A 25739-nucleotide genomic window follows, 5' to 3' on the forward strand; every position below is an offset into this window, starting at 1 on the left:
CTAATCATTTACTGAGGGCAAGTAAACATTTCTTAAGTTGGTGTTGTCCTGGTTCGGCCCCGGTGGTCACGGAGCTGGCTGTCGGCACTGAGCAGTGGGGTTTTTCTTGCACGTCACCTCTGCCATACCCCCCCGCAGCCTCCCTGCCCCTCCTCTGTCATCCACAGGAGTGTGAGTTCCTCAGCGGCCAGGCCTGCACATGACAGCTGGCTGCTGGAGCCCCTCTGCGCAGCGCCCACCACAGGACCCTGCTCTTCACAAAGCGGGCACCCCCCAGGAAACAGCGCTTTGAGTGGGCCTCTTACTTGTACACTTTGGTGTTGTACGTCTTCTCCCCAGGGAAGCCGAACATGCCGCAGACCACGCGGGAATTCTTGGTCGTCCAGTGCTTGTCACAGATCTGCTTCCAGGCCTTGCCCTCCTTCACCTCCACGTAGCCCTCCGTCACGGGGGTGCGCTTGCGGTAGGCAGAGAGGATGGCTCGGATCCGGATGTCCTCCACCTGGATGTTCAGGTTCTGGGAAGGAGGAGGCACCGAAGGACCCGGTTACTTCCCTGGCCCGGTGTGGAGAGGGGTCTCGGCTAGTCTCCTCCACCCTCGGGCCCTGCAGGGGCTACGGGCACTGCCCAAGAGCACACAGCACAAGGCCATGGTGATAAAGCGTCATGCATGGGAGGGAGTGTGACTGCGGGACCCGAGGACAGGGAGCAGGGGTGACCTGGCCATCAGAAGACTAGGAAGGCCCAGCAGCCTCTCCCATGTCCCCCCACAAAGCCTGGAGAGAGAGGCGGCAGCCCTTCTGCAAACTCGCAAACTGCAGCAGAAGAGAGAACATGCTCTTTGAATTTTCACGTTCTACATTATAACTAATTTGCATTTTGTATTTTACTCCAAAGCATATGTGTGCATGCATGTGAGTGACTGTGTGTGTGAGTGACTGTGTGTGATTCTCTGTGTGTGTGTGACTGTGTGATTCTATGTGTGTGTGTGTGTTTGAGTGACTGTGTGATTCTGTGTGTGTGTGACTGTGTGATTCTATGTGTGTATATGTGTGACTGTGTGATTCTATGTGTGTGTTTATGTGTGTGTGTGAGTGACTGTGTGTGACTGTATGATTCTATGTGTGACTGTGTGATTCTATATGTGTGTATGTGTGTGAGTGACTGTGTGATTCTATGTGTGTGTGTATTTGAGTGACTGTGCGATTCTGTGTGTGTGTGTGACTGTGACTGTGTGTTTCTATGTGGGTGTTTATGCGTGTGTGTGTGAGTGACTGTGTGTGTGTGTGACTGTGTGATTCTATGTGTGTGAGTGACTGTGTGATTCTATGTGTGTGTACGTGTGTGTGTGACTGTGTGATTCTATGTGTGTGTGTGTGTTTGAGTGACTGTGTGATTCTGTGTGTGTGTGTGATTCTATGTGTGTGTGTATGTGTGTGTGACTGTGTGTGTGTGTGACTGTGTGTGTGAGTGACTGTGACTGTGATTCTATGTGTGTGTTTATGTGTGTGTGTGTGACTGTATGATTCTCTGTGTGTGTATGTGTGACTGTGATTCTATGTGTGTGTGTGTGTGAGTGACTGTGTAACTGTGTTTGTGTGTGACTGTGTGATTCTATGTGTGTGTGTGTGAGTGACTGTGTGTGTGTGAGTGACTGTGTGATTCTTTGTGTGTGTGTGAGTGACTGTGTAACTGTGTGTGTGACTGTGTGATTCTATGTGTGTGTGTGTGAGTGACTGTGTGTGTGTGTGTGTGTGTGTATGTCTATGTGTGTGTATCTCTCCTAAGACTGAAGTTTCAGGCAGATGAGACTCAGCTACCCTGAGGCTGATGGTGCCACCTTGCACACCACCCAGTCAGTATCTTGGGGTCGACATTTCTAAGTGAGAACATCCCAGGAGAGTAGGGGTAGAGCTTGGAGAGAAGCATGCAGGGGAGTGTGGGCAGGGACCCAGGCCTGCTTAGTGGGGGGACACGCCCTGGGGACCCCCACAGTCTTTGGCAAGAAAAGGGAACGATTCTGCATGCGTTGAGGCCCTTGGAAAGACCCAGACTCACCCTCAGCCCCATCCATCATTCTGGGACAATGAGTGAGAGAGGTGGGGTACTGGTGGAGGAGGTAGAGGAGGCTCAGCAGGGTGCAGACTCCTGCTTCACCACAGCTGGAGGTGGGCTCTCCCCCCCACACCCCAACACTGAGCAGCACTGTCCCTGCCCCACGCCTCCTCCCGGGTCACAGGGATTCGGTAGAAGGACAGGGGCTTTGGGAGGCCATGCTGGGTGAGAGGAACAAGGGCTGCCCCAGAGTTTATGCTTTTCCGGAGCTCACCCAATCTCTCTCAAACACCGGGGAAGCTCCCCTCTAACCTCTCACTTCCAGCCCCTCCTCTGTGCCCCTGCCGCTGCACATGCCACCAGCTCTGCCAGGCTCCCTGCTGAGCCCCTGCCTCCATCTCCCTCCTCCATCCATCTGCCACACGCCAGCCACCAGAAAGCTCTTTGTAATCTTGTCCCTTGACCGTCCACTCGTGCCCATGTAGTAATGCCCAATTACTTAGAGAGGTGCCCACAGCCTGACATGACTAATTCTGCCTCCCCTCCAGCCGCCCACTGTCCCTAGCCCCACATGTATACTCGGATCCAATGAAATGAAAACTGATAACAGCTACTGTGCGTGAGCCCCACAGTAAGGCTTCATATGCTTTCCCTCATGCAGTCTTCACACTGCAGAACGAGGTGCTTTAGAGCGATTGCCCTCCCATGAACCAGATGAGAAAGCTGGTTGGCTCCAACTGCCTCTCAGGACCACCTAGAGGCTGAGCACCCGAGGTATGTGGTCAGGAGCTCTCTGACCTGGGCTGGGGCGGGGGAGAGGTGGGGCCGGGCTTGTTAGGGGGGAACCCAGAGACTCCTCCCAAATACCAGCGAAGGTGCAAATGAACCACAAGATTGAACAGGGCCATTATTTGGGTGCCCAGGCATTCGCGTCTCCTCGCCTCTAGCTTCAGGGTGCAAAGCCAGGCCCTGCCCACCAGTCCTGCCGGGCGGTGAAAGTATGTGGCCGGCAGTGATGGCATTTGGCCCTGGTTCCTCTCCACGCGGAGTGGAAGGAAGGCCGCCAGTGGCAAGATGATGTTGGCCAGCTTGGATCCCAGATTCTTTACAGCTTCCATTCAGGCCACAGGACCCGTGCCACCGAGACACGTGGACAGGGGTGAGCCAAGAAAGGGCCTGACTGAGGTCTAAACCAGCCGCGGGCCAGCCCGCTCCTGCCTCTCCCCACCTCGGAAGCCAGGCTGGAATTCCAGCCGGGGATGTGTAATGCCCAGAAGGAAAGTTACCGCTGTAACATCAGCTCTGTGGCTTCACAGGGCGGGCAAACTCCAAGGACTTTATTACATTCACAGATCCTCCCTTCTCACCCCACCCCACACCCCCACCAGGTGTGAAATGTGGATGTCAGCACCCCAGCTGCAACAAGAGAAGGAAGGCCTGGGGTGGGGGGATCTCAGCAGACCCCTGTACCCTTGCCCTGATGGAGGAGAGCACCCCCTCAGCAGAAGTACAACTGATGGAAAATAAGGCTTGGAGAGAGACCCCTGGCTGGCATGGCTCAGTGGTTGGAGTGTTGGCCTGTGCACCAGAGCATTTGTGGGTTTGATTCCCATCAATTCCTGTCCCTGGTTGGGGCATGTGTGGGAGGCAACATATGGATGTGTCTCTCTCACATCGATGTTTCTTTCTCTCTCTTCCCTCGCTTCCACTCTCTCTAAAAATCAACGGAGCCCTAGCTGTTTTGGCTCAGTGGATAGTGTCAGCCTGTGGACTGAAGGGTCCTGGGTTTGATTCTGGTCAGGGCACATGCCCGGGTTGAGGGCTCAATCCCCAGTGGGGGGCGTGCAGGAGGCGGCCAATCAATGATTCTCTCATATAATTGATGTTTCTGTCTCTTTCTCCCTCTCCCTTCCTCTCTGAAATCAATAAAAAGATATTTGAAAAATAAAAATAAATGGAAAAAATATCCTTACTCCACCCTCCCCCGCTCCCCCCCCTCCGCAAAAAAAAAGGGCTTAGAGAAGTGAAAGTGCTAGAACAGGTGTCACTGTCCTTGTTATTTCACCAGCTCACTTGTGTGTGATGGTGTGTGTGATGCCGTGTGTGATGGCGTGTGTGATGGCATGCATGTTTCTGTGTGTCTGTTTGTGTCCATGTATCTGTACACGTCTCTGAGGGATGAGCCTTTTTGTGTGTCTGAGCGTGACTATGTGTACGCTTAGGGCTGTGCGTCTGTGCGTTGTGTGGGTCTCTGTGTGTGGAGCATGTGTCTACTTGTGTACCTACATGGTGGAGGCCAGGTCCAGAGGGACTTGCTTCCTCCAAAGCCTTAGGAGAGCAGCCTGTGAAGGTTTATAATCATTGTCCCTTTAAAATGGGATGTCTTTTATTCACCTTCCATGGAACCAACTCCTTCTGGCTCTGTTGGGCTCAAATCCACCCCATTCATTCATTCATTCAACAAAATACGGTCTCTCCCCTTCGTGGGCCCTGCCAGGCTTCCTCCCAACCACAAGGCCTGCCTCTTCTCTGAATAATAATGACTGCAAGGGCCCTTGTTTATCAAACACCAACCAAGTCATTACAGGTCAAGCTCCTGCTCAGAACTTCCCATCCATCCCTCGCTCAATTCACAAGACAACCTATGAGAAGGCTAATGGCATACCACACTCCAGGGAAAAAACAAAAAAATTTGGCAGGCTTTTGCAACTTCTCCAAGTTCATACAGCCAATCAGTGGGTAAACAAGGGTGAAAACAGCTCTGACTCCAAGCCTGTGCTCTAGGCTCCCAGGTACTGGTTTCTGAGTGGTCTTGGCCCCCCACACATACCCTGTCCACTGCCTGGTGTTGAGTTGACCCACACGGGATAGGGCCTGGGGCTCAGGCCTCTGGGTGGTCCTGTAGGGCCTGCCCAGGGCTGTGCACATTTGTAGCCCACCCTGCACCCACACTGAGGAGCCGGGGGTCAGACCCGAGTGCGCACACTTGAGGGCAGAGCTGCCTCCCAGCTGCTCTTGGCTGGGCTGGGGCAACAGGGAAACCCTGCACGGCTTGAATTCAGTGCTCACTGCTGGTTACCGAGCTCACATGGCCGCTCAGAGACCCCGTGCAGGAAAACACACAGACACACATCACTTCCCTGCTTATGTCACTGCTGTGGAATCCCTTCCACAACCACAAGTACTAGGATTTCCCCCCCGCAGAAGTTCAACTCCAAAAGAGAAGAAAAGCTTTGAAACACTAAAACGTACACATTTTTTTCCTCACATTTTTCTTGTTTCTAGTCTTACATTAAGTGCAATAGCTCAGAAGCTGGGAACACATTTGGCACATTTTAAAATTCAAATTAAGATCTGAATTCTATCCCTCTTGCCAGAGACAGAAGTTCACCAAGCCCTCTTTTTTTTCTTTAATATATTTTTACTGATTTCAGAGAGAAAGTGAGAGGGAGAGAGAGATAGAAACATCAATGATGAGAATCATTGATTGGCTGCCTCCTGTACACCCCCTACTGGAGATTGAGCTCAAAATCCTGGAATGTGCCCTTGACTGGAATCAAACCCGGGACCCTTCAGTCCGCAGGGCTATTCACTGAGCCAAACCAGCTACTAGGGCACACGGAGCCCTCTTAAAGGCTTTCCTCCAGGGAATCCACAGGACCTTCTGTATTTGTCTTTCTCAGAGCTCATCACACCCCCTGGGGGTGATTATGGAAAAGCAAGGTGCGGCAAGCTCAGGCTGCCTGCTTCGGCCAGTGGGCTGGCCAAGAGCTTGGACCCCAGGCCCATGCCTGACTGATATTTCACACTTGCAGCTTCTGTGAATGACTTTTAAATTTCACAATGTGACTGTGTAGGGCTGTTGCCAATGAGGAAAAATCACTAGTTTTGAAAGTCTAGTTGGAGACTGCATGAGAGAAAGATACAGGGGGAGGCAAGGCAAAAATGATTTCAATCTATCTGAAAACCGGCCACCAGCGCATAACCTTCCCGTGACTCCCGGGACTTAGGCTCCTGGTCAGGAGCCTCCTGATCTTCCTATCTCATTCCCTCTCTTCCCTTTTTCCAGCCAACGAGCTTCTCCCACTGCCATGCCAACATCACTCTTTGAACGCCCAGGGAGGCACGTCTACAAGGACGAGGTCTTTGCCAAGGACCCTCCTTCCCTCTGCTCTAGAAGTCATAATTTACCATCAGCCCAGCCTTCCCACCCTAGACCTCCTCCTTGGAGTGGTGTTGGGGTGGGAGGACCATGGTGGACATACACCAGTCCTCCATCATCCCAACTAGAATGCACGACTGGTTAGTTCTACACAACCTCCGCTTGCTTAGCAAACCCCCTCCCTCTGCTACTAACAGGTTCCTGCATCTTGCTTCTCAAAGCCCGCAGCTTTCTTTATTCAGCTCTTTTTAAAAACGGCCTTCCGGGTAGAGATCCCTTTTCCAAACTGCCAGCATGGCACCGTCCTCAGCACCTCAAACCAAACACATCCAGGATGGCCTCAGTCCTCCCTACTTTTACTGCGGGAGGCTCCGCCCATCCGCCTGGCAGACCAGAGCCTCGTGTGCCTTTTGCACGCTCTCTCCTCCTCACTCTTACAGCCCATTCTGTGCAGCAAGCCCTTTCTATCCTCCCACTGCCTTTCCACGAGCGCTTCTGTTTCCCAGTCAGCTGTGCAATGCGAATCCTGCAGATAGGAGAAGGGCATTATAATTCGGTAATCAAATTATATGGAGCCCTAGCTGGTTTGGCTCAGTGGATAGAGCTTCAGCCTGCGGACTGGAGGGTCCCAGGTTTGATTCTGGTCAGGTCCCTCCCTTTTTTCCAGCCAGTGATCTCCCAGTACTTCCCAAGGTCACTCTTTGAACTCCTGCAATTCTCTGTTCTCTATCAGAATCCTACCAATCCTCAAGGACAATTTCATTCGTTCATTCAAAAAATATTTGTTGTGTCCTGGCCTGTGTGGCTCAGTTGGTTGGGCTTCATCCTGTGCACCAAAAGGTTTCAGGCTTGATTCCCAGAAGGGGGTGGTCAGGAGGCAGCCAACTGATGTTTCTCTCTCATTGAAGTTTCTCTTTCTCTCCCTCTCCCTTTAAAATCAATAAAAAAATATTTAACAAATGATCTTACTCATATGTGGAATCTAACGAACAAAATAAACTGATGAACAAAATAGATCCAGAGACATAGAAGCATGGAACAGACTGACAAATTTCAGAGGGAAGGTAAGAGTGAGTGGGGGTTAGGGGGGAGAGAGATTAACCAAAGGACTTATATACATACTAGAGGCCTGGTGCATGAAAATTCATGCACTGGAGGGGGCTCCCTCAGCCCAGCCTACTCCCTCTCACAGTCCGGGAGCCCTCAGGGGCAGGAGGTGACCTGGCGATCAGGGGAAGACGATGCCCCTTTCACACCTCTGCTGCTGCCACTGCCAGCAGCACAAGCCTCAGCCAGCCCTGGTTACCTGAGCCTCAGGCGGCCCTGGGCGGCTGGGCAGCCACCATCTGAGGCTTGCCTGTACCTCGAGCCGGCCCTGGGCAGCTGTGGGGGTAGGGGACTGGGGGATTCTGGAGGCAGGTGCATGGAGTTGCCAGACCAACCTGGGGGCGGGACTGGCTGTGCTGTGCGCCTGCCGCCCTGGCAGGGCTGAGGGGACTGGGCGCCACCATCTTGTGGCTGTGGGTGCTGCCATCTTTGTGAGGGTGTGATGGTCAATTAGCATATTCCCTCCTTATTAGATAGGATATATAACCCATGGAGATAGACAATAGTGTGGTGAAGGCCTGGAGCGGGGGGCAGGCTTGGGATGGAGAGAGTCAATGGGGGAAAAAAAGGAGGGCATCTGTAATACTTTCAACAATAAAGATAAACTAAAAAAAAAAATATTTGTTGCCCGGTCAGCATGGCTCAGTAGTTGATCATCGACCTATGAACCAGGAGGTCATGGTTTGAATCCTGGTCAGGGCATGTGACTGGGTTGTGGGCTTGATCCCCAGGGTGGGGCATGCAAGAGGCAGCCAATCAATGGTTCTCTTTCATTATTGATGTTTCTATCTCTTTCTCCCTCTCCTTTCCTCTCTGAAATCAGTAAAAATATTTTTTTAAATTTCTTTTGGGTTGAGGACTATGACATCCAGCACTGTTTGAGGCCCTGAGACATAGGTCAACCAATTAGGCAAGTCTTGCTGTCACTCCTGACAAGAGGGCAGAGAGCACCACCTCCTGCACACAGCCCCCTCAGCCAAATATCTCATCCACGAGGATCTGATTTCTTCTTCATCCCTAGCGTTTGCTTTCTGAGTTGCTCCTTTGATCCTTGCTTATTCTATCTTATGCTACTCTTTATCTGTCCATGTGTGTTTGCTGCCTCATTGGACGGTGAGTCCCTCAAGGGCAGGAATGTGCCGCCTTCATTTTTGTATTACCCACGGCTCCTACTGCCAGACAGACACATAGTGGGTCCTCAAATATTTTTGGAATGAACCAATAATAATTTCTAAAAATCCAATGACAGGAATTCGGTTTAGCTAGAAACATCAGGCTCCCAAGCCAAAAATTTAATAAAGACTCCCTTTATTCTTTGTTTAATGCAACCTAAACAGCGAGGCAGCATTTGCCTCCTTTCTTCACAGCATTCGCACTGCTTGTGTGATTTAATAGATGAACAAGAATGTTTGTCCTTTATCCATGCATTCTCTTGTCATCTGGGCTACTTACTACCCTCCTTTCCCCCCACTCGAAATCTGATACGAAGAAACAGTTATTGAACGGAATTGGAAGCGGATCTGACCGTCAGCACACTTCAGACGGTTTAGCTAAGTGTAAATTTGTAAAGCGTCTGAGGCACGTTGTATTAGAAGGGTCTGGCTGCACGGTAATTATCCCCTTTGATGATTAAATCGGGGATTCACTGTAAGAACTGCCTGTAACATTCCCAGCCTGTGACTTGTGTCAGATGGAGGAGAGGGAAGAGGGGCGGCATGGCCACAGTGTCTGTTCCTCAGCTCTGTGATGGAGCTGGGTTGGGCTGGTGGGGACGGGGCTGGGGTGGTGTGGAGAGCTGAGGTCATGCTGAGCTACCAGAGGAAAAAGCCGCAGTGTGTCTGGGCCCTCCTCCTATAAATCATGAGTTTGCAGCGCTGCTGGAAAACCGAATGCTCTGTTTCATTTTCCGACCCGAAGCTCTGGGGTAGGTAACAGAGGCTGCTTCTTTGAGAACAGGCAAGCTCTGCTGTCTGCAGGAAGCTGGCGGGACACCTGCTCCAGCGGCCAGTCCCTCTGACCCAGCAGGAGGGCTGAGGCCACAGACCAGGCAAGTCTTGGGCCAGGCCCAACAGTCTGCCACACTCCCAGGTGGGATATCTGATGTTTCTCATAGCAATCATCACCATGGTAACAGAGTAATGACCTGTGAAATCATCTTTCTCCACTACTGAGCAGGGCAGTCCATCAGGGCAAGACTGTCCATTCATTTCATTAATCCTTTATTCCCAGGGCCTAGCATTGGGTCTATGCTCTGAATGAATGAATGAACAGATACAGCATCCAGCTGCCTTAACAATAGCCTCGTGGGGATGGGGCGGGTGGATTCCTTGGCACTGACCCCTCCAGCATAGCTGAGGTGACTCAAATGGACCGCTGGGGCCCATTGCAGAGCCAGACTGGACACTACCAGCCTGCCCTCATCACATCAGCAGACTACCGACAGAGGCATCCGCCCACCCACCTCAGCCCCATGCCTTCCACAGAGCATCCCTACCATTCTTTCCCCATTAACTCCGCCCTTTCCAAACTGCCACACACTTTACCGTCCACCCCACGCTGCTCAGAGTGCTACACTGTTCATTCACTTATTCCATCGAAAACAATTTATAATGCTGCTTATTCACTTATTTCATTTCACAAACAGTGATGATCATATTTATGCTTTGGAAAGCGTTGCATGTGCCTTGGTCACCAACCAAGTTCCCAGACCCGCCAGGATGTGCGTGGTTTCAAACATTTCATGTTAGCTGCATAAATGCCCTTTTGCTTTTCAGATGCCATGACCTATTTTTAGTTGGGAAAATAGGTCACCCTAGAACTGCTTCTCTTGTGTCCCTTGTGGTGGCTGGCATGCCTGGCCTCACGGAGGCCCTGGACAAACAGGACCGTGGAATGTTAGCTGGACAGGCCCTCACACATCCTCTCCCTGCGAGCGGGAGACCAGGCCCAGGATGGCCCGACAGTCAGCAGGACTGGGGATTTCACCGCCCTGCTGGAGAGGCCAGCACACACTGCCCACTTGTTACCATTTCTCCTCCGGCCACAGAGGGAGGCCGTCCAGCTCTCCTGTGGCCATAGGGGGAAGCAGGTCTATATTTAGGCCTGGAGGGACCACCACCTTCTCGGCTGCACAGAGATGAACACAGCCTCCCTTTCTCCCCTAAACCCCCAGTGCAACCTGTTGCGCCATCTCTCTGGTGGGAGAACAAAACTCTGGCTGGGGGTGCTGGGACTTTTTAGAGTTGATTCCTCCCTTTTGGGCTCCAGGCCTCCACCCCAGATGCCTCAGATGCTGGTGAGATAAGGCTGCTGCTAAGAAGAAAAAAAAAAACACAAAAAAAACACAGTTGAAGCATTTGGTAGCTGTCTGTGACTAATAAAAACCTGGACTCCTGGAATCAAATTTTTGCAACAGCTTTAGTCCCTGTGGTTAAGAGAAGAAAAAGCTTTTTTCAGGTCTCAGGCCCTTCAAGAAGGATGTGAGAGAGTGGAGGGCAGGGCACCCGCTTCTCCCAGCTCTGTCCTCCTCGTCCCGCTGGTGGCCCCTGCAGACGGCCTGGGCTGTCTGCTGTCACAAAGGAGAAACTGAGTCTCTGGGGCCACCGGGGGAAAGGCCACACCTAAATCCTATAGCCTAGAGATTTCCAATCAGTTCTGGTAACTTAACTGCTTTTGCAAAGGAGCCTTTAAAAAATGGGTCAGGAAGAAGGTGAGGTGGGAGGTAGAGAAAAGGAAGAGACCCGACTGTTCCTGATCTAACCACACGTGGCCCCAGACACAAGCCTTTCTATGAGCACATGACTTAGCAATGTGCAAAACAGCCAGTAAGAGGTTTGCTCAGAGGGCATCTGGATTTGTAATCTCTCCTTATCTAATGCTTTTTCCAATCTGTCTACCCGCCACAGACCGGAAACAAAGCCTCTCGATTTAAGAACCTCTGAAATCCTGGGGATTTTGATTGGGGCTCTGTTTTCTAGGTTTAAAACAGATCTGTCCCCTTGGAACCAACAGTCTTTCCCTTTTATTTTTCGCTCCTGCTTACCTCTTTGCAAGATTTTGTGGTTTTAAGGTTTGATACTCATTGTCCCTGTGAAAAGGCCATTTTACAGTGAGGTGTCCAGAGACCTCTGAAGGGTTAGTTGCTCCAGACATACGGCCAGGCTCCACTTGGACCACAATGCACATGTCCTGCTTGCAGCTCTGGGGTCTAAAACTTAGAATACACAGGAAGAGGTGACAGAAAAGGGAGAGCTGAGACTTTGCCTGGCTAATTTTCTGGATGAAACGAACCCAGGCTGGTTAATCAGTTGTAGGACTAACTCCACAGTCTGCAAGCACTTTTACAAAGGCATCTGATTTTTCCCCCCTTAGGAATATTTAAAACTGTCAAATGATGAGTGCATGCTGTGTTGTTCTGACAACATAATCACTGCCACTCTGGATTAGCTAGAAGGACTGGATTCAACCTGCTCATCTTAAAGAAGAGAATGGACTTGCCCGGTGTCCTAGCTGCTGGCCAAGAGGTAGCTCCGGGTTCACGCCTGTGAACTCTCCCTTAGTGGGGTCATTCACCCAAAGAAGGTGTGCTCTTTCCCTACTTTAGGAGGAAATTTATGAAGTGTCAAGGAGCCACAGGGATGCCCCAAGCAGATGAAGGAGTCCACTGGAAGCAGTTAGCTCAATGAGTGAAATTCCATCAGCTGGGCCCCAAGGCTTAGTGACTCATGCCTCTGGCATCCCAGAGTGGGATGAACTTGGTCTGGACTGATGCACAGTTTTCTTCCACGCTCTGCTTCAGAAATTCCAGTGTGTTCCTGAGAAGGCCCACGCCTATGAGGGTCATCTCTCATGGTCTGTGATCTGAACCCAACCTCAAGAGGTCAAGGAGGATGGATATTATAGAGCTGGCTATACCTCTGCAGAGTGAGGCTGTGAAGAGATGGGGTGTCTGCATCTCATTCATTGGACTAATCCAGTCATTTACGCCTGGGGTTCCAAGACATGACCCTTCACTTTGACCACACTCCACTCTTGGCCACAATTTTTTCCCCACTTTTGAATGTATGGTTCCCTAACTGGGGGAAATTGAGAGAGGGCTTTAGCTCTTACACTTTGTTGTAGAAGAGTGAGGGCAAGAAGTCTGCTCCTACTTTCAAGGCCAAGGTCGTGAGGAGCCAGCGAAGAGGCAGGGAGAGAGGCAAGCACACAGCACACACACTACCAGCATCCCTTCTGTGTGTGTGTGTGTGTGTGTGTGTGTGTGTGTGAGAGAGAGAGAGAGAGAGAGAGAGCGAGAGAGAAAGAGACTGATTCACATAATGGTAGATACTGCCAATAACCAGCTGTGGGTACCTGCTGTGTGGGCTGGGTGGGTGCATTTTCTTAAGTGTGGAGTAACAAGGGATCTTAAAAATTGGCAATCTTAAAACGCCTTATCCTGTTTCCTCCCCAGTATAGAAATCTAGCTGCAACTTTCCTGGTCAGAGGCCATCCAGTTCCTGTTTGAATCACTCCAGCGACAAGGAGCTCACCACTAACAGGGCAACATCACCCACTGCAAACAGGCAGCCCTCAGTGTGACAGAATTTTGATGCTGAGCTGAAATTTACATCCCATTACCTTCCCATCCATCTTAATTCTGGGAGTTAATACAAATCATAAGCATTGTCTCTAGGATAACACTTCAAGTGTTTGAAGAGAGCCACCATGTCCCCCACCACCAGATTGCTTTTCTTGACCCAATATCTTCATTTTCTCATATGATACAGTTTCCAGACCTGTCCCCATCCTGCTGGTCCCTCTTCTGGGTGACCTAGTTAAGAGATGGCCCCAGAACTGAACCTTGCACTCATTTATTGGTCCAAAATGCAAAGACTTTAGGGAAATAACTCTTCTTTTAATATATCGGTTTATATTCACTTTATTTTTAGCCGCCATATCATCCCTGTGGCTTATTCTGAGCTGTTAATCAACCAACCCCCTTCAGGGATATTTTAAATATAATTAACACTTTTCAGTCACGTGCCATAGCTTTTGCTCTGTGGCTGATCGTCCGCCTCCCCCCCGCCCCGCCCGCACCCCTTAACCTTGATATAGGACCTTATATTCATCCCTAATATGTTATAGGGCCTATCATTTCAACCTACTGAGGTTTTTCTGAACCTCATTCCATAATGTTCTATTCCAACAACCTTCATGGTTTTCTGTCTAAAATGAATTTGGTCAGTACTCATCTTAATCTCCATGTAAATTTCTGATAATGATGGAAAAGCAGGAGAGGAGCCCTGGGAGACGCCATAGAGTCCATCCACTGTGTTCACACTGGCCACTCAGCAGCTGTCCTGGGTACCATTAGTCAGCACACTGTGTCTCCACCCACTGGCATGCCCACCAAACCTCTATCTTGTCCTCTCTTTCACACCATTAATAAGAGACATTTCTTTAGCCAAGTGAAGTGACACCATGACTTCAGCTCCTGACAGGCTATTACATGAGGTATTTCAGAGGAACTTTCCAGCAGCCCACAGAAATACCCTTAGGTGGTCTGGGAAGCTCCCTGCCCATCGGGCCAGCTCTGCCAGGAAACACAGGCTTTAGCCACGAAATCCTGGATGGAAGAATTCTCTGGCAACTCTCAAAGGCTCTCCTCAGACATCCTGAGATCTGTGCCCTTTCATGACCTACTTTCATCAGACACCACAGGGAAGAGGTATAGGGCACTGCCCATCAGTTGAAAACTTCCTGTGTCTGTGGCTGGACATGAGAGCCCCCAGTCTGACTCGTGGGAACCAATCATCTGGCTCGCAGGAACCAGTCTGGCTCACGAAAACCAGTCTAGCTCGATTTGTAGGTGGTAAGAGGGAGGCCTTCTAGGAAAGTGCAGAGTTTGAAAGGTGGTGGAAGTCATCTGGCCCTTCAACTCGATGTCCCCCAGGTAGTCCTCTCTGAGTTACTGTAAATTCATTCAGGATCTAGGCTTCTTCCCGTTTCCCCAAAGGCATGCATCTTGCCTTCTCAGATTATAAGGGCTGGAGGACAAGGGCCAAGTTTTCCTTCCCTAATGGTGTCCCAGACTGTGATGTGTATGCAGCAGACACCCAGCAAATGCCCAGCATAAAGGTAGGTACCAAGCTTTCCTACCATGGATTCTCGACCCTTCCAGAATGAGAAAGTACTGCCCAACATATTTTTCAGTCACGTATCTACCTATTCTACCCAATTAATTCTACCCAATTTTCATATGACCTCATTTCCCCTTCAAATGCTCAGTATTAGAAGTGCCCATAGAGGTAGCCAATAAAACTTCTCTGTTGAAGTGATACTCACAGAGTCCTTTTCCTGAATCATTTTTGTACATTTTGGCCTACCTCCTTTTGCTTCAAACCATCAGTGACTTTCTTATGCCCAGAAGCCTGGATCTTCATTTGACAATCAAAGCGGATTAGCCCAAGGTTCTAAACCAGGAGTGGGCAAACTTTTTGACTCGAGGGCCACAATGGGTTCTTAAACTGGACCGGAGGGCCGGAACAAAAGCATGGATGGAGTGTTTGTGTGAACTAATAAAAATTCAAAGTAAAGGAGTGGAGGGGAGAGCAAGAGAACCCTCCGCTCTTTCGGCTCCGCGGGCCGGATAGAACAGCCGAACGGGCCGGATCTGGCTCGCGGGCCGTAGTTTGCCCACGGCTGTTCTAAACTGAACAGAGGCCCGTTAAAGATGTTGTAAATAAGCTCACTGTCCTAGTGGGCAGGGCCATGCTGTAAAGGAATGAGTTGCTTCTATGTACTTCTCATCTCTGTTTAGTTTGATGTTTCATCCTGGGATCCTCTTCACCTACGCGGATAATGGTCTTTGATTTGCATTCCTGGGAAGAAGAACATTTGGGAATTGGAGATATTGTTTCCGTTAGGTCCCTAGCATTATTTCTATTGGATAAAATGGTGACTTCGATAGAACCCCTGCCCTCCAGGAGCTTCTAATCTCATTGGAAAGATGGGATACATATAAGTGGTGCTAATTATACTGTATGAGGTTATGAAGAATGGAGATGAAAAGTGTGAAACTGGGTTGGAAAAGCTCAAATCATAGGCTTCATGGTAAAGCAAAGTACTGAAGCCCTAAATAAAGTGCATTAACTATAAGAATCTCTTCTAGTTATTCCTAAAAAATCTCATTTGAAGAATGTTGGCTAGAGGTGGTCTCATCCTGCCAGCTGAGAGAAGGCTAGAGGTCCTTTCACATGCTACAGTGCAGGCTTGGACAAGTTCCCAGCATGCTCTAGGAATATATGAGAAAAGAGCAGGACCGTGTGAGTCATGAGAGGAAACATGAAGACCACAGGCTGGGTAGAACTTCCTCTGAAGCCCAAATAGGGCAATTTCAAGAGTCACCTTTCTTCAGCATTAGTCTTGGGGTTAAAGCACAGTGAAGGCTCCTTGGCCTGGACTCATGCAGCTCCCACTGCCCCTGAGGGATGACATCCAACATGTTCCTTGAGAAAGACGTCTTGGCTGCCTCCTCCTCTGGCCCCATGCCCCACATTTCCTGCACAGAAAAGCAGTGCCATAAATATCTGCTAATTTCATTGTTTAAGCGGAGAGCTTGTCAAAAAGATAAATCTGAAATGAAGCCATAAATGTAGAAGAAGGGTCACGAGCCTCTTGCCTTTCCCAGATGCTGGCTCGGGCCAGGCTGGCAACCTCAGAGTCATCTGCAAGAGCTGGAAACAATAACCAGGCCCCACAGTGCGAGGTTCTGATGCAGCGGGACTGAAGGGAGACCCCAGGGTCTGCATTTTAATAAACAGTGAATTGTACTTTTATACACAACTGGAACCAACAGTTTAGAAAATGTTTTCTCTACTTTTTTTATCAATGTCAAGAAACTTTAATATACATACTATTTAAACCCATGATTCCATAAATCCACTTCTTGTCCAAAATTCTATTGAAATGATAAAAAATGAAATCAAAGATTATGAACAATGATATATATAGTAATTCTATGTATACTGATCTGTACATGTCCAATATGCAAGAAAGGATAACTACATTATAGCAGGTTCATAAGATAAAATATTTGGCAACTAATAAAAAACAATGGTTTGAAGAATCTTTGATAACATGATAAAATTTTCATGATATATAACACAGAGTTAAAATTTTAGACATAAAACTTTGAGTCATAAGATTTCAACATTATAAATATTACCTAATATCTGCATTTTTAAAGTGATTCTGATCCCCCAGCTGGGAACAACTTCCCTGTGGTAGCCCCCTCCACAATGGCCCCAGTGATCACCTCCTGCGTCACTCCCTTGGGTAACCTCTTCCCACACTGTACACAACTGTTTTGTGTGACTAACAGAATACAGCAGAAATGAAGGGATAGCACTTCCGAGATTAGCTTAGGAAATACTGTGGCTTCTAAGTTTTGCTCCCTCTCTCTTTCTCTTTTAAGTCACTCACTCTGGAGAGAGACATGTCTTAAGGAAACTTAGGCAGCCTGCGGAGGGGACCAGAGGGCCCCCTGACAGCCAGAAAGGAACTAAAGCCTGCCAACAACCACATGAGTCAACTGGGGAGAGGATCTCCCAGCCCCAGCAGCCTGATTGCAACCTCATCAGAGACTCTGAGCAGAATCAACCAGCTAAGCCACTCCTGGATTCCTGACCCTCTGATCTGTGTGAGATAATAAAAGTTTGTTGTGTGAAGCTGCAAAATCTGGGAGGTAACTTGTTACATAGCAACTGATAGCTAATACATTTCCCTAGTCCAAAGGGCAAGTTCCTGAACATAGCACAGAAGGCCTTTCATGCCCACCTTTCTAGTTGCATTTCTCATGACCCCCAGATTCACATTTTCTTGAGCAGTACTGGCCTGCTTTTCCCCAGTTCACACCTCCATACCTCTGTGCCTTCGCCCAAGCCATTCCCCACTGATGCCCTTTCCCCACTGATGGCATCCCCTTCTCCAGAAATCCTCCCTCAATGGCCCCCACACCAAATTCTGTTGGCTTGGTCCCCCTCCTTAGTGCTCACACACTTCTTAAAACCAGTAAGCAAAAAGTGAGTTACATGTAGAAAAGAAAACATCTGCCCAGCCAGTGTGGCTCAGTGGTTGAGTGTTGATCCAGGGCACATGCCTGGGTTGCAGGCTTGATCCCCAGTGTGGGGTGTGTAGGAGACAGCTGGTCAATGATTCTCTCTCATCATTGATGTTTCTATTTCTCTCTCCCTTTCTTTTTCTCCCTCTGAAAACAATAAAAACATATTAAAAAGGAAAAGAAAACATCCATATGAAGGCATCATCAAGAGCACAACTTGCCTCTACGTGGTTGATCAACGAATTGTCGAATGTGAACCCAGGAATCCTTTTCTCACTGCACACCACACCCACGTCTTCTGTGTGCTTGCAGTCGGTGACACCCCAGCCATTGGAGGAGCAGGCTGCGAGGGTTGCCTCTTTGCCAGTGCAGTAGACATTGTCCAACCAGATGGGCCCTGAAGGAGGCAGAGAAGAGAAAAACCAAGCACTATGTCAAAGTAGGTTTGAATTTGGGGGGGCAGGGGGAGGGCACCAAAGTTGTACACAGAAAGAGAATTTTTCTCTAATCTTGGCAGCGGTGTGTGGTCATTAATTGATTTTTAGCATGTTAAGATATTGCATATAGTTCTAGACCGTTTGTATTCCCTTGCCAGAAGGATGTGGTAGATTGAACATGATCAGGGTAGAAATCAGCGTTTAGCCCGGATGTCACATGCTGTAGGGGAAAGAGCGGGGACTTTGGATACTAAGCTAGATTGGAATTCTGGCTCCGCCTTGGTTAAAGCCTTTCCTCATCAGTAAAGTGGGGATAATAAAGACACTTGAATCAAAGGAGTGTGGGCAGGAGAGATAGTACATGGCACATGTCTAGTTTATTGTTGGCCCACAGTTACTAAAAAGTGATAGTGGTGATGATGATGATGATGATGTTAGTTATACTGACTACGATGCAAGCCAGACTCACCTTCACCTGTAGCAAAGGCTGGACCGTGACCCCTCAGCCATCCTACACCTGAGGCTTTGAAGGCATTTCCCTGTGTCACCTCCCCTGACTTCCCCATACTTCAGGGAAGAGGATGAGGTGACCTTGTTAGTCACACTTCACAGATGCAGAGCTCTGCCTCAGAGGGCAACTCACTCTGCAGGCCACCCCCTGAGCCTGGTGCCCTGGTCCGTTCAGTGTTCTTCTCACTGCCTGAAACTTCCATCCACTGACTCCAAGACTAACCCACAGAGCCACTTCCTTACTTTTCAGAAGTCAGGTGACGAGGATGTGGAGAAATTGGAACCTTTGTGCGCTATTGGTGGGACCTTAAAATGGTGCACCCACCATGGAAAAGAGCATGGTAGTCCCTCAAGAAATTAAAAACAGAATTGCCATATGATCCAGCAAGTCCCGGAAGAATGGAAAGCAGGGCCTCAAAGAGCTATTAGCACACCCATGTGTCTTACAGCATTATTCACAATAGCCAAGAAGTGGTATATCCATACAGTGGAATATTATTCAGCCTTAGAAAGGAAGGAAATTCTAAAAAAAAAAGGGGGGGGGGCAGGTAGGAAATTCTAACACATGCACAATATGGGTGAACTAGGCCAGTCACAAAAAGGCAAATCGGCATGTTTCCACTGACATAGGTACCTCGTGTAGTCAAAATTCATAGAGACAAACGTAGAATGGTGGGTGCCAGGGCTGGAGGAGACAGGATGGGGAGTGGTTGTTCAATGGAGACAGAGTTTCAGTTTCCCAAGATAAAAAGTGTCCTCGAGATGGTCGCACCACCATGTGAATGTACTTAACACGACCCAACTGTACACTGGAAACCAGTCAAGATGGCATGTTTGTTCTTTTTTTGTGTGTTTAATATTTTTATTGATTTCAGAGAGAAAGGAAGAGGGAGAGATTGAAACATCAATGATGAGAATCATTGATGGTGATAATCATTGATCGGCTACCTCCTGCACCCCGCCCCCCATCAAACCCACAACCCGGGCATGTGCCCTTGACCGAATCGAACCCAGGACCCTTCAGTGTGCAGAACGATGCTCTATCCACTGAGCAAAACTGGCTAGGGCAAGATGGCATGTTTTTAATGTTATGTGCATTTTACCATAATTAAAATAAAGGGCTACAGGGTTTTCCAAATAGTGATTTTTATAAGTGCCACTACAACATGAAAGGAAACAAAATCAGGTAAGCCTGTCACGCTTCTTAATGCTCCATGTAGAACCCTATAGTATAATGAGGTCAGAGAACAGGGTTCCCCATTCTCTCTTAGGCTTGGGTACTTCATGACTCGGTCAACCACTTAAACAAGCCTGTTCCCCACTTCCAAAGTGAAAACAATGACACCCAACAAACAGGTTGCCATGGATATTCAATGAGATAATCTTGTTCCTGGTACATTTTCAACCTCCCTTTCCCCTTCCTTCTCCCAGTAAGTCAGAAAAACAATGAATACTGTTGTTTCCATGATGCCAGGAAGAAGCAGTAAAAACACTCCCATTGTAGAGATGAGAAAACCAAGGAGACCCTGAGGCTCTGAAGGTCAGGGAGGACGCAGGGCCAGTCTCCGGACATCGAGGCCCTGATGAAACGTGTCCACTGTGACAGATGGCTGGTCAGGCCCCAACAGGAGCGCTTCGGCCGCATTGAGGGGAACAAAGAGCTATTGAAAACATCTGGGCTGAGGTTTTCCAACTGGTTTCTCAATTTGGCCTGGTTTCCAAGCCATCAAGCTCCACTGAAACATATGCTCTCTAACCGATTGCTGTTTCAACAACAAACCAATGTTTGTCTTGCTAAGTAGCAGCAAGGAAAAGACCCTCCACGGTTGACGCGGCCTCTTCCCGGGAACATTCTGTAGCAAAGCTGCTGAAGGGACAGAGGTGCTGGAAAGAAGCAGCGCCCTTGTCCCATCTGCAATGAGAGGAACCACCCTTGCTAAGGGGACGGGGATCCAGATAGCACACAGCTAAAGGCAGTGTGGATGCTAAAAAATTTACACCAGGGTCTGCTTAACTTCTCATAAGGAATGTTTGCAATTAGCCCCTGGAGTGTTCATGGGAACTAACTTAACCTCAAAGAACTATCTTTCTTTCTTCCTTCCTTCCTTTCTTTCTTTCTTTCTTTCTTTCTTTCTTTCTTTCTTTCTTTCTTTCTTTCTTTCTTTCTTTCTTTCTTAATGTTTTATTGATTTCAGAGGGAGGAAGGGAGAGGGAGACATAGAAACATCAATGATGAGAGAGAACCATTGATCGGCTGCCTCCTGCACGCCCCACACTGGGGATCGAGCCCACTGCCTGGGCATGTGCCCAGAGACTGGGAATCGAACCCTGACCTCCTGATTCATGGGTCACCGCTCAACCACTGAGCCACACCGGCTGGGCAGAACTGCTTTCTTAAGAAGCTTCAATTCACTCCAAATCATTCTACTCTTTGCACATTCTCACCAGTTATTTCTTAGATGGTAGAAATACAAACTTCTACGTAGCCCAAGACAGCATCACCAAGCATGTATTCTCATGTGGCCTGAATTCATCACAATTTTTTTTCCTGTTTACTTAATGTCCATCAACTAGACTGTCCTGATCCCAAAGTGGCCAGCTCTGGCTCTGCCCACTGAAGGCAGATTCTAGGCTCAGTGCAACAGGTGCCATCTACCAGCTGCTAGGAAGGTGGCATTTGGGTCACATGGGGGTTAAACCTTGGACACAAAAAACCAGTCAATCAGAAGCAAAACTTCATTTCTCCCTTCCCACTCACGTACTCTAAGAAATGCTTCTGACATAAGAAGAAGAGATGTATAAATAAATCCACAGACCATTTGGAAGAGGAAGATCAGAAATGAATTTCTACTTGAGTACCAGAGCTGTCAGGGAAATGGAAATTGTTCAAGTTAGAATCTTCAGGGCCTCACTTGGTCACCTGTGGGCGTTGTTATTTATCTGCACTGGGAATCAAATCCTATCTCTGATCTAAAGACAGGCAGAGGAAAGCAACTGCCTTCGGCTCAGGTGGCTGTGAGACTCGTCCCAACAGTGAGCAGTCAGTGGGCAGCTGTCCCTCTAGAATCCTCTAACAGGGCTAGAGATTTCCCTGAGCTCGGAGGCGTTTGGGGAGAAAAGACTGTGGACAGGCCAGACTGGAAGACCCAGGAGCTGTGGGGACTCTCTGGCTTCCTTACAACACCGTGACCTTGAGAGGAGTAGGTGACAGTGAGCCCTCGTGGAGGGTTGCCTCAGAGGGGCACAGCTGCACATCCCAGATCTTCCACAGAGCTGACTCTCAGGTTCAGTCTAGGGCAGTGGTCGGCAAACTGCGGCTCGCGAGCCACAGCTGCGGTTTGCCTCTCTGTTGACTAATAAGTTTGCCCACCACTCACCTAGACTCTTGATTCCAATAATTACAGGCTGTTGTTGTTCCTTGTGATTAAGCCCCTATCCCAGTGGTTGGAAAACTCATTAGTCAACAGAGTGGCAAAAAGCGGCTCGTGAGCCACACGTGGCTCACAAGCCGCAGTTTGCCGACCACTGGCCTAGGCCCTAGGGGAACACCCCCCAGCCTGATCACAGTCTTTGGTCACTATGCCACGTACTGTTCGCCACCTGTTCTTAATAATCTCCCAAATCGACATGAATCAATCAGTTAATATTGACTGAGTTCCCACTATGAACCCAGTGCTAAAAATCCTAACTGATTAAATCAAATACTTACACTGAGTGGCCATATTATTATGATCTCTGAACGCATAATAATCTGGCCACTCAGTGTATATCCTATATAATAAAAGGCTAATATGCAAATTATCCCCTCGACCAGGAGTTCGACCAGCAGGCAGGCCAACCAACCGCCCATGTCTCCTCCCCCTGGCCAGGCTGGCCAGACCACACCCATGCGCGAATTCATGCCCCGGGGCCTCTAATACACACACACACACACACACACACACACACACACACACACACTGAGTGGCCAGATTATTATGCGTTCAGAGATCATAATAATCTGGCCACTCAGTGTATATTTAAAAGGTCTCCCATAATATAAATCAATTGACCACTTTCTGTGGATAGCATGAGGACAGTTAAATTATTATAGCATCTGTTTCTCCCTTCCTCTCTTGGATACTTCTTTCCTATGTCTTAATGGTTTCGATATCCACACAGATTACCTTTCCAGTACTTTCGGACTCATTGTCACTCAACCTCCTCTCGCCAGTGACTTTCCTCCACGCTACGTCAGCTACTACCCATGGCCATAGCCCTTGTCATCACCAATAACCATCCCCCCCACCCCCGCCATATCCATTTGTTTCCTTGTGCCCTGTGCCCATGTCCCTACCCCATCTCTCTAGCAGACTTTTCTAGTATTGCAATCTCTGCAGAGACCCACAATCCATTGATCCCAGCTTGCGACTGTCCGTCACTCCTCCATGCAGCACCGTCCATGGACCATGATTTGAATTCCTCTGCTCCCTTGAACTTTTCTCCCGTCATCAAACCTGAATGACACAGTCTGAGCCAGGTCACCACCTCTCCAGCCACCCCTTACCCACTCCTGGGCAGGTGAAAGTGAAGGCGGGATCACACCCATTTTGTCTGATGACAGGTAAATTTTAAGTTTGGGTAGAAATAAAATAAAGTTATTACTGTAAAAAAATCCCACAGTCACGAGTTCGATTCCCAGTCAGGGCACATGCCCAGGTTGCAGGCTTAATCCCCAGTAGGGGGCGTGCAGGGGGCAGCGGATGGATGTTGTTATTCTTATCAATGTTTCTATCTCTTGCTCTCTCTCCCTTCCTCTATTTCTAAAATCAATTTTTAAAAACATATTGAAAATAATAAAATAAATAAATAAAATAAAATATTTAGGCTTAGATAGCCTCAAATAGAAAACAAAGTTGATGTTACCCCCGGATCATTCAACTAGCAGAATAAACACAGATGTGTGACTATGGAGAAGTGTCTGGAGTTTTGTAAAGAAGACAGGAAATGGGTTTAAGAGCCCAGCACTTGCTAACTAGTTTTTGCTGCTTTTACTCTGGTCCCTGAATAGCAACCCAGAGTCAGCGTTGGAGAACATGTCACTCTAAGTGCGGTTACTCCAACAGGATGTATTCAATTGCACAGAAGTGAGACATGCATGACATGGGGTTTCCTTTCTCCGATAACTTCTAGAATAACAGAAAGCCAGGGTTGCAAGGGACTATAACAATGATCTAATTCAATGGACCCCAAACCTGGCTATGTATACAGTCACTTGGGTGGTTTCCAAAAGCCACAGGGTCCTAGACTCCAGCCCAGACCCTAACCCAGAATACCATGGGTTAGTCTCCCCCGGGATGCTTATGCCGTCAGCTGCCATTACTCCACTAGTCCAGGATGAGACTCTGGGCACCTCTGCGTTCTTCTAGGCAGCCAAGTTGCTTTACCAATTCAGGGATGCCAACTCTCTGCTTCTGGATTATTATTAGTTTTTTGAAATAATGCTCTCCATCTGAATTTACTTTCCAACTTAGGCTCATAAATTGTGAAAGTTTCAAAAGTTCTTTATCCTATATAATAAAAGCCTAATATGCTAAGTGTCCAGTCATTCATTCAACCAATCAAAGCATAATATGCTAATGATATGCTAAGGCCGCTCAACCACTCGCTATGACGTGCACTGACCACCAGGGGGCAGACACTCCAACCAGTAGTTAGCTTGCTGCTGGGGTCCAGCTGATCAGGACTAAAGGAGATGGGCCAGACATGCCCTGGAGCCCTCTTGCATTCCCTCCCAGGTTGGCCAACCTCCTGCATCCCTCCCCAGCCTTATTTGTGCACTGGTGGGGTTCCTCAGCCTGGCCTGTGCCCTCTCACAATCCAGGCTAAGGGCCGCCGCCCCCCCCGCCGCCCCCCGCCAGAGTGCACAAATTTCGTGCACCAGGCCTCTAGTATTTATCCTATATCAGGGGTCCTCAAACAACGGCCCACGAGCCACATGTGGCCCACCGAGGACATTTATCCGGCCCGCCGGGTGCCGCTGCCTGTCCTGCTTAGCAGCCGACTCGTCCTGGGCCCGCAGTGTGCATAGGAATTTGTTCATAGTTTTTTTTTTAAACTATAGTCTGGCCCTCCAACAGTCTGAGGGACAGTGAACTGGCCCCCTGTTTAAAAAGTTTGAGGACCCCTGTAAAAGCGTAGTATGCAAATTTTCCCCACAACCGGGAGTTCTTCCAGGAGTTCGACCAGGGGGCATAGCCGGCCAGAGGAAGGGAGGGAGGCCCCCACCAGCAGCTGGCAGCTGCTAGGGACCCTATCAGTGCACAAATTTCTTGCACTGGGCCTCTAGTATATATATATATATATATATATATATATATATATATATATATATATATATGATTTCAGAGAGGAAGAGAAAGGGAGAGAGAGAATTATTGGTCAGCTGCTTCCTGCATGCTCCCCACTGGGGATCAAGCCTGCAACCCAAGCATGTGCCCTTGACCGGAATTAAACCCAGGACCCTTCAGTCTGCAGGTTGACACTCTGTCCACTGAGCCAAACCAGCTAGGGCTCAAAAGTTCTTGAGAGCCCAACTTCCAGAGTGGGAAACTGAGGGCAAAGAAGAATAGCATCTTGTGCTTAAGGACAGAGTTAGATAGGTCAGCAGCAGGACTGTGCTCAGGTTCTAGGGTCCAACACCTGCCCTCCCTCAAAGCTCTTCCCCCCCTCCCCATCCTATATAATAAAGAGGTAATATGCAAATTGACTGTCACTCCAACACACAAGATGGCTGCCGCCATGTGGACACAAGATGGCCACCACAAGATGGCCAGCAGTTGAGGGCAGTTGTGGGTGATCAGGCCAGCAGGGGAGGGCAGTTGGGAGGGACCAGGCCTGAAAGGGAGGGCAGTTGGGGGCAACCAGGCCTGCAGGGGAGGGCAGTTGGGGGTGACCAGGCAGAAGGGGAGGGCAGTTGGGGGTGACCAGGCCTGCAGGGGAGGGCAGTTGGGGGGATCAGGCCTGCAGGGGAGGGCAGTTAAGGGTGACCAGGCCTGCAGGAGAGGGCAATTGGGGGCGACCAGGCCGGCCGGGGAGGGCAGTTAGGGGCAATTGGGCCGGCAGGGGAGCAGGTAGGCATAGTTCAGGATGGCAGGGGAGTAGTTAGGGGGATATCAGGCTGGCAGGCAGAAGCAGTTAGGGGCAATCAGGCAGGCAAGCAGGCAGGCGAGTGGTTGGGAGCCAGCAGTCCTGGATTGTGAGAAGGATGTCCGACTGCCCGTGGGATCAGGCCTAAATGGGCAGTCGGACATCCCTTGAGGGGTCCCAGATTGGAGAGGGTGCAGGCTGGGCTGAAGGACACACCTCCCCTCCCCCCACACCCCTC

At 49.1% G+C, this 25739-nt stretch overlaps 1 protein-coding gene across 2 annotated transcripts in view; it reads right to left on the reverse strand.

The window, feature by feature from the left end:
• The window catches only part of LOXL2 (lysyl oxidase like 2), a 101751-nt gene that overhangs the window by 39325 nt on the left and 36687 nt on the right, over positions 1-25739 (reverse strand). For both annotated transcript variants that reach the window (XM_080673937.1, XM_080673936.1), the window contains exons 3-4: positions 17648-17823; positions 306-517 (exon numbers count right to left, since the gene is read on the reverse strand). In XM_080673937.1, the coding sequence (XP_080530063.1) occupies positions 306-517; positions 17648-17823 (388 nt within the window). The remainder of the gene's footprint in view (positions 1-305; positions 518-17647; positions 17824-25739) is intronic.

This window comes from Plecotus auritus (assembly GCF_963455305.1).
Source record: "Plecotus auritus genome assembly, chromosome: 6".
Classification (NCBI taxonomy): domain Eukaryota; kingdom Metazoa; phylum Chordata; class Mammalia; order Chiroptera; family Vespertilionidae; genus Plecotus; species Plecotus auritus.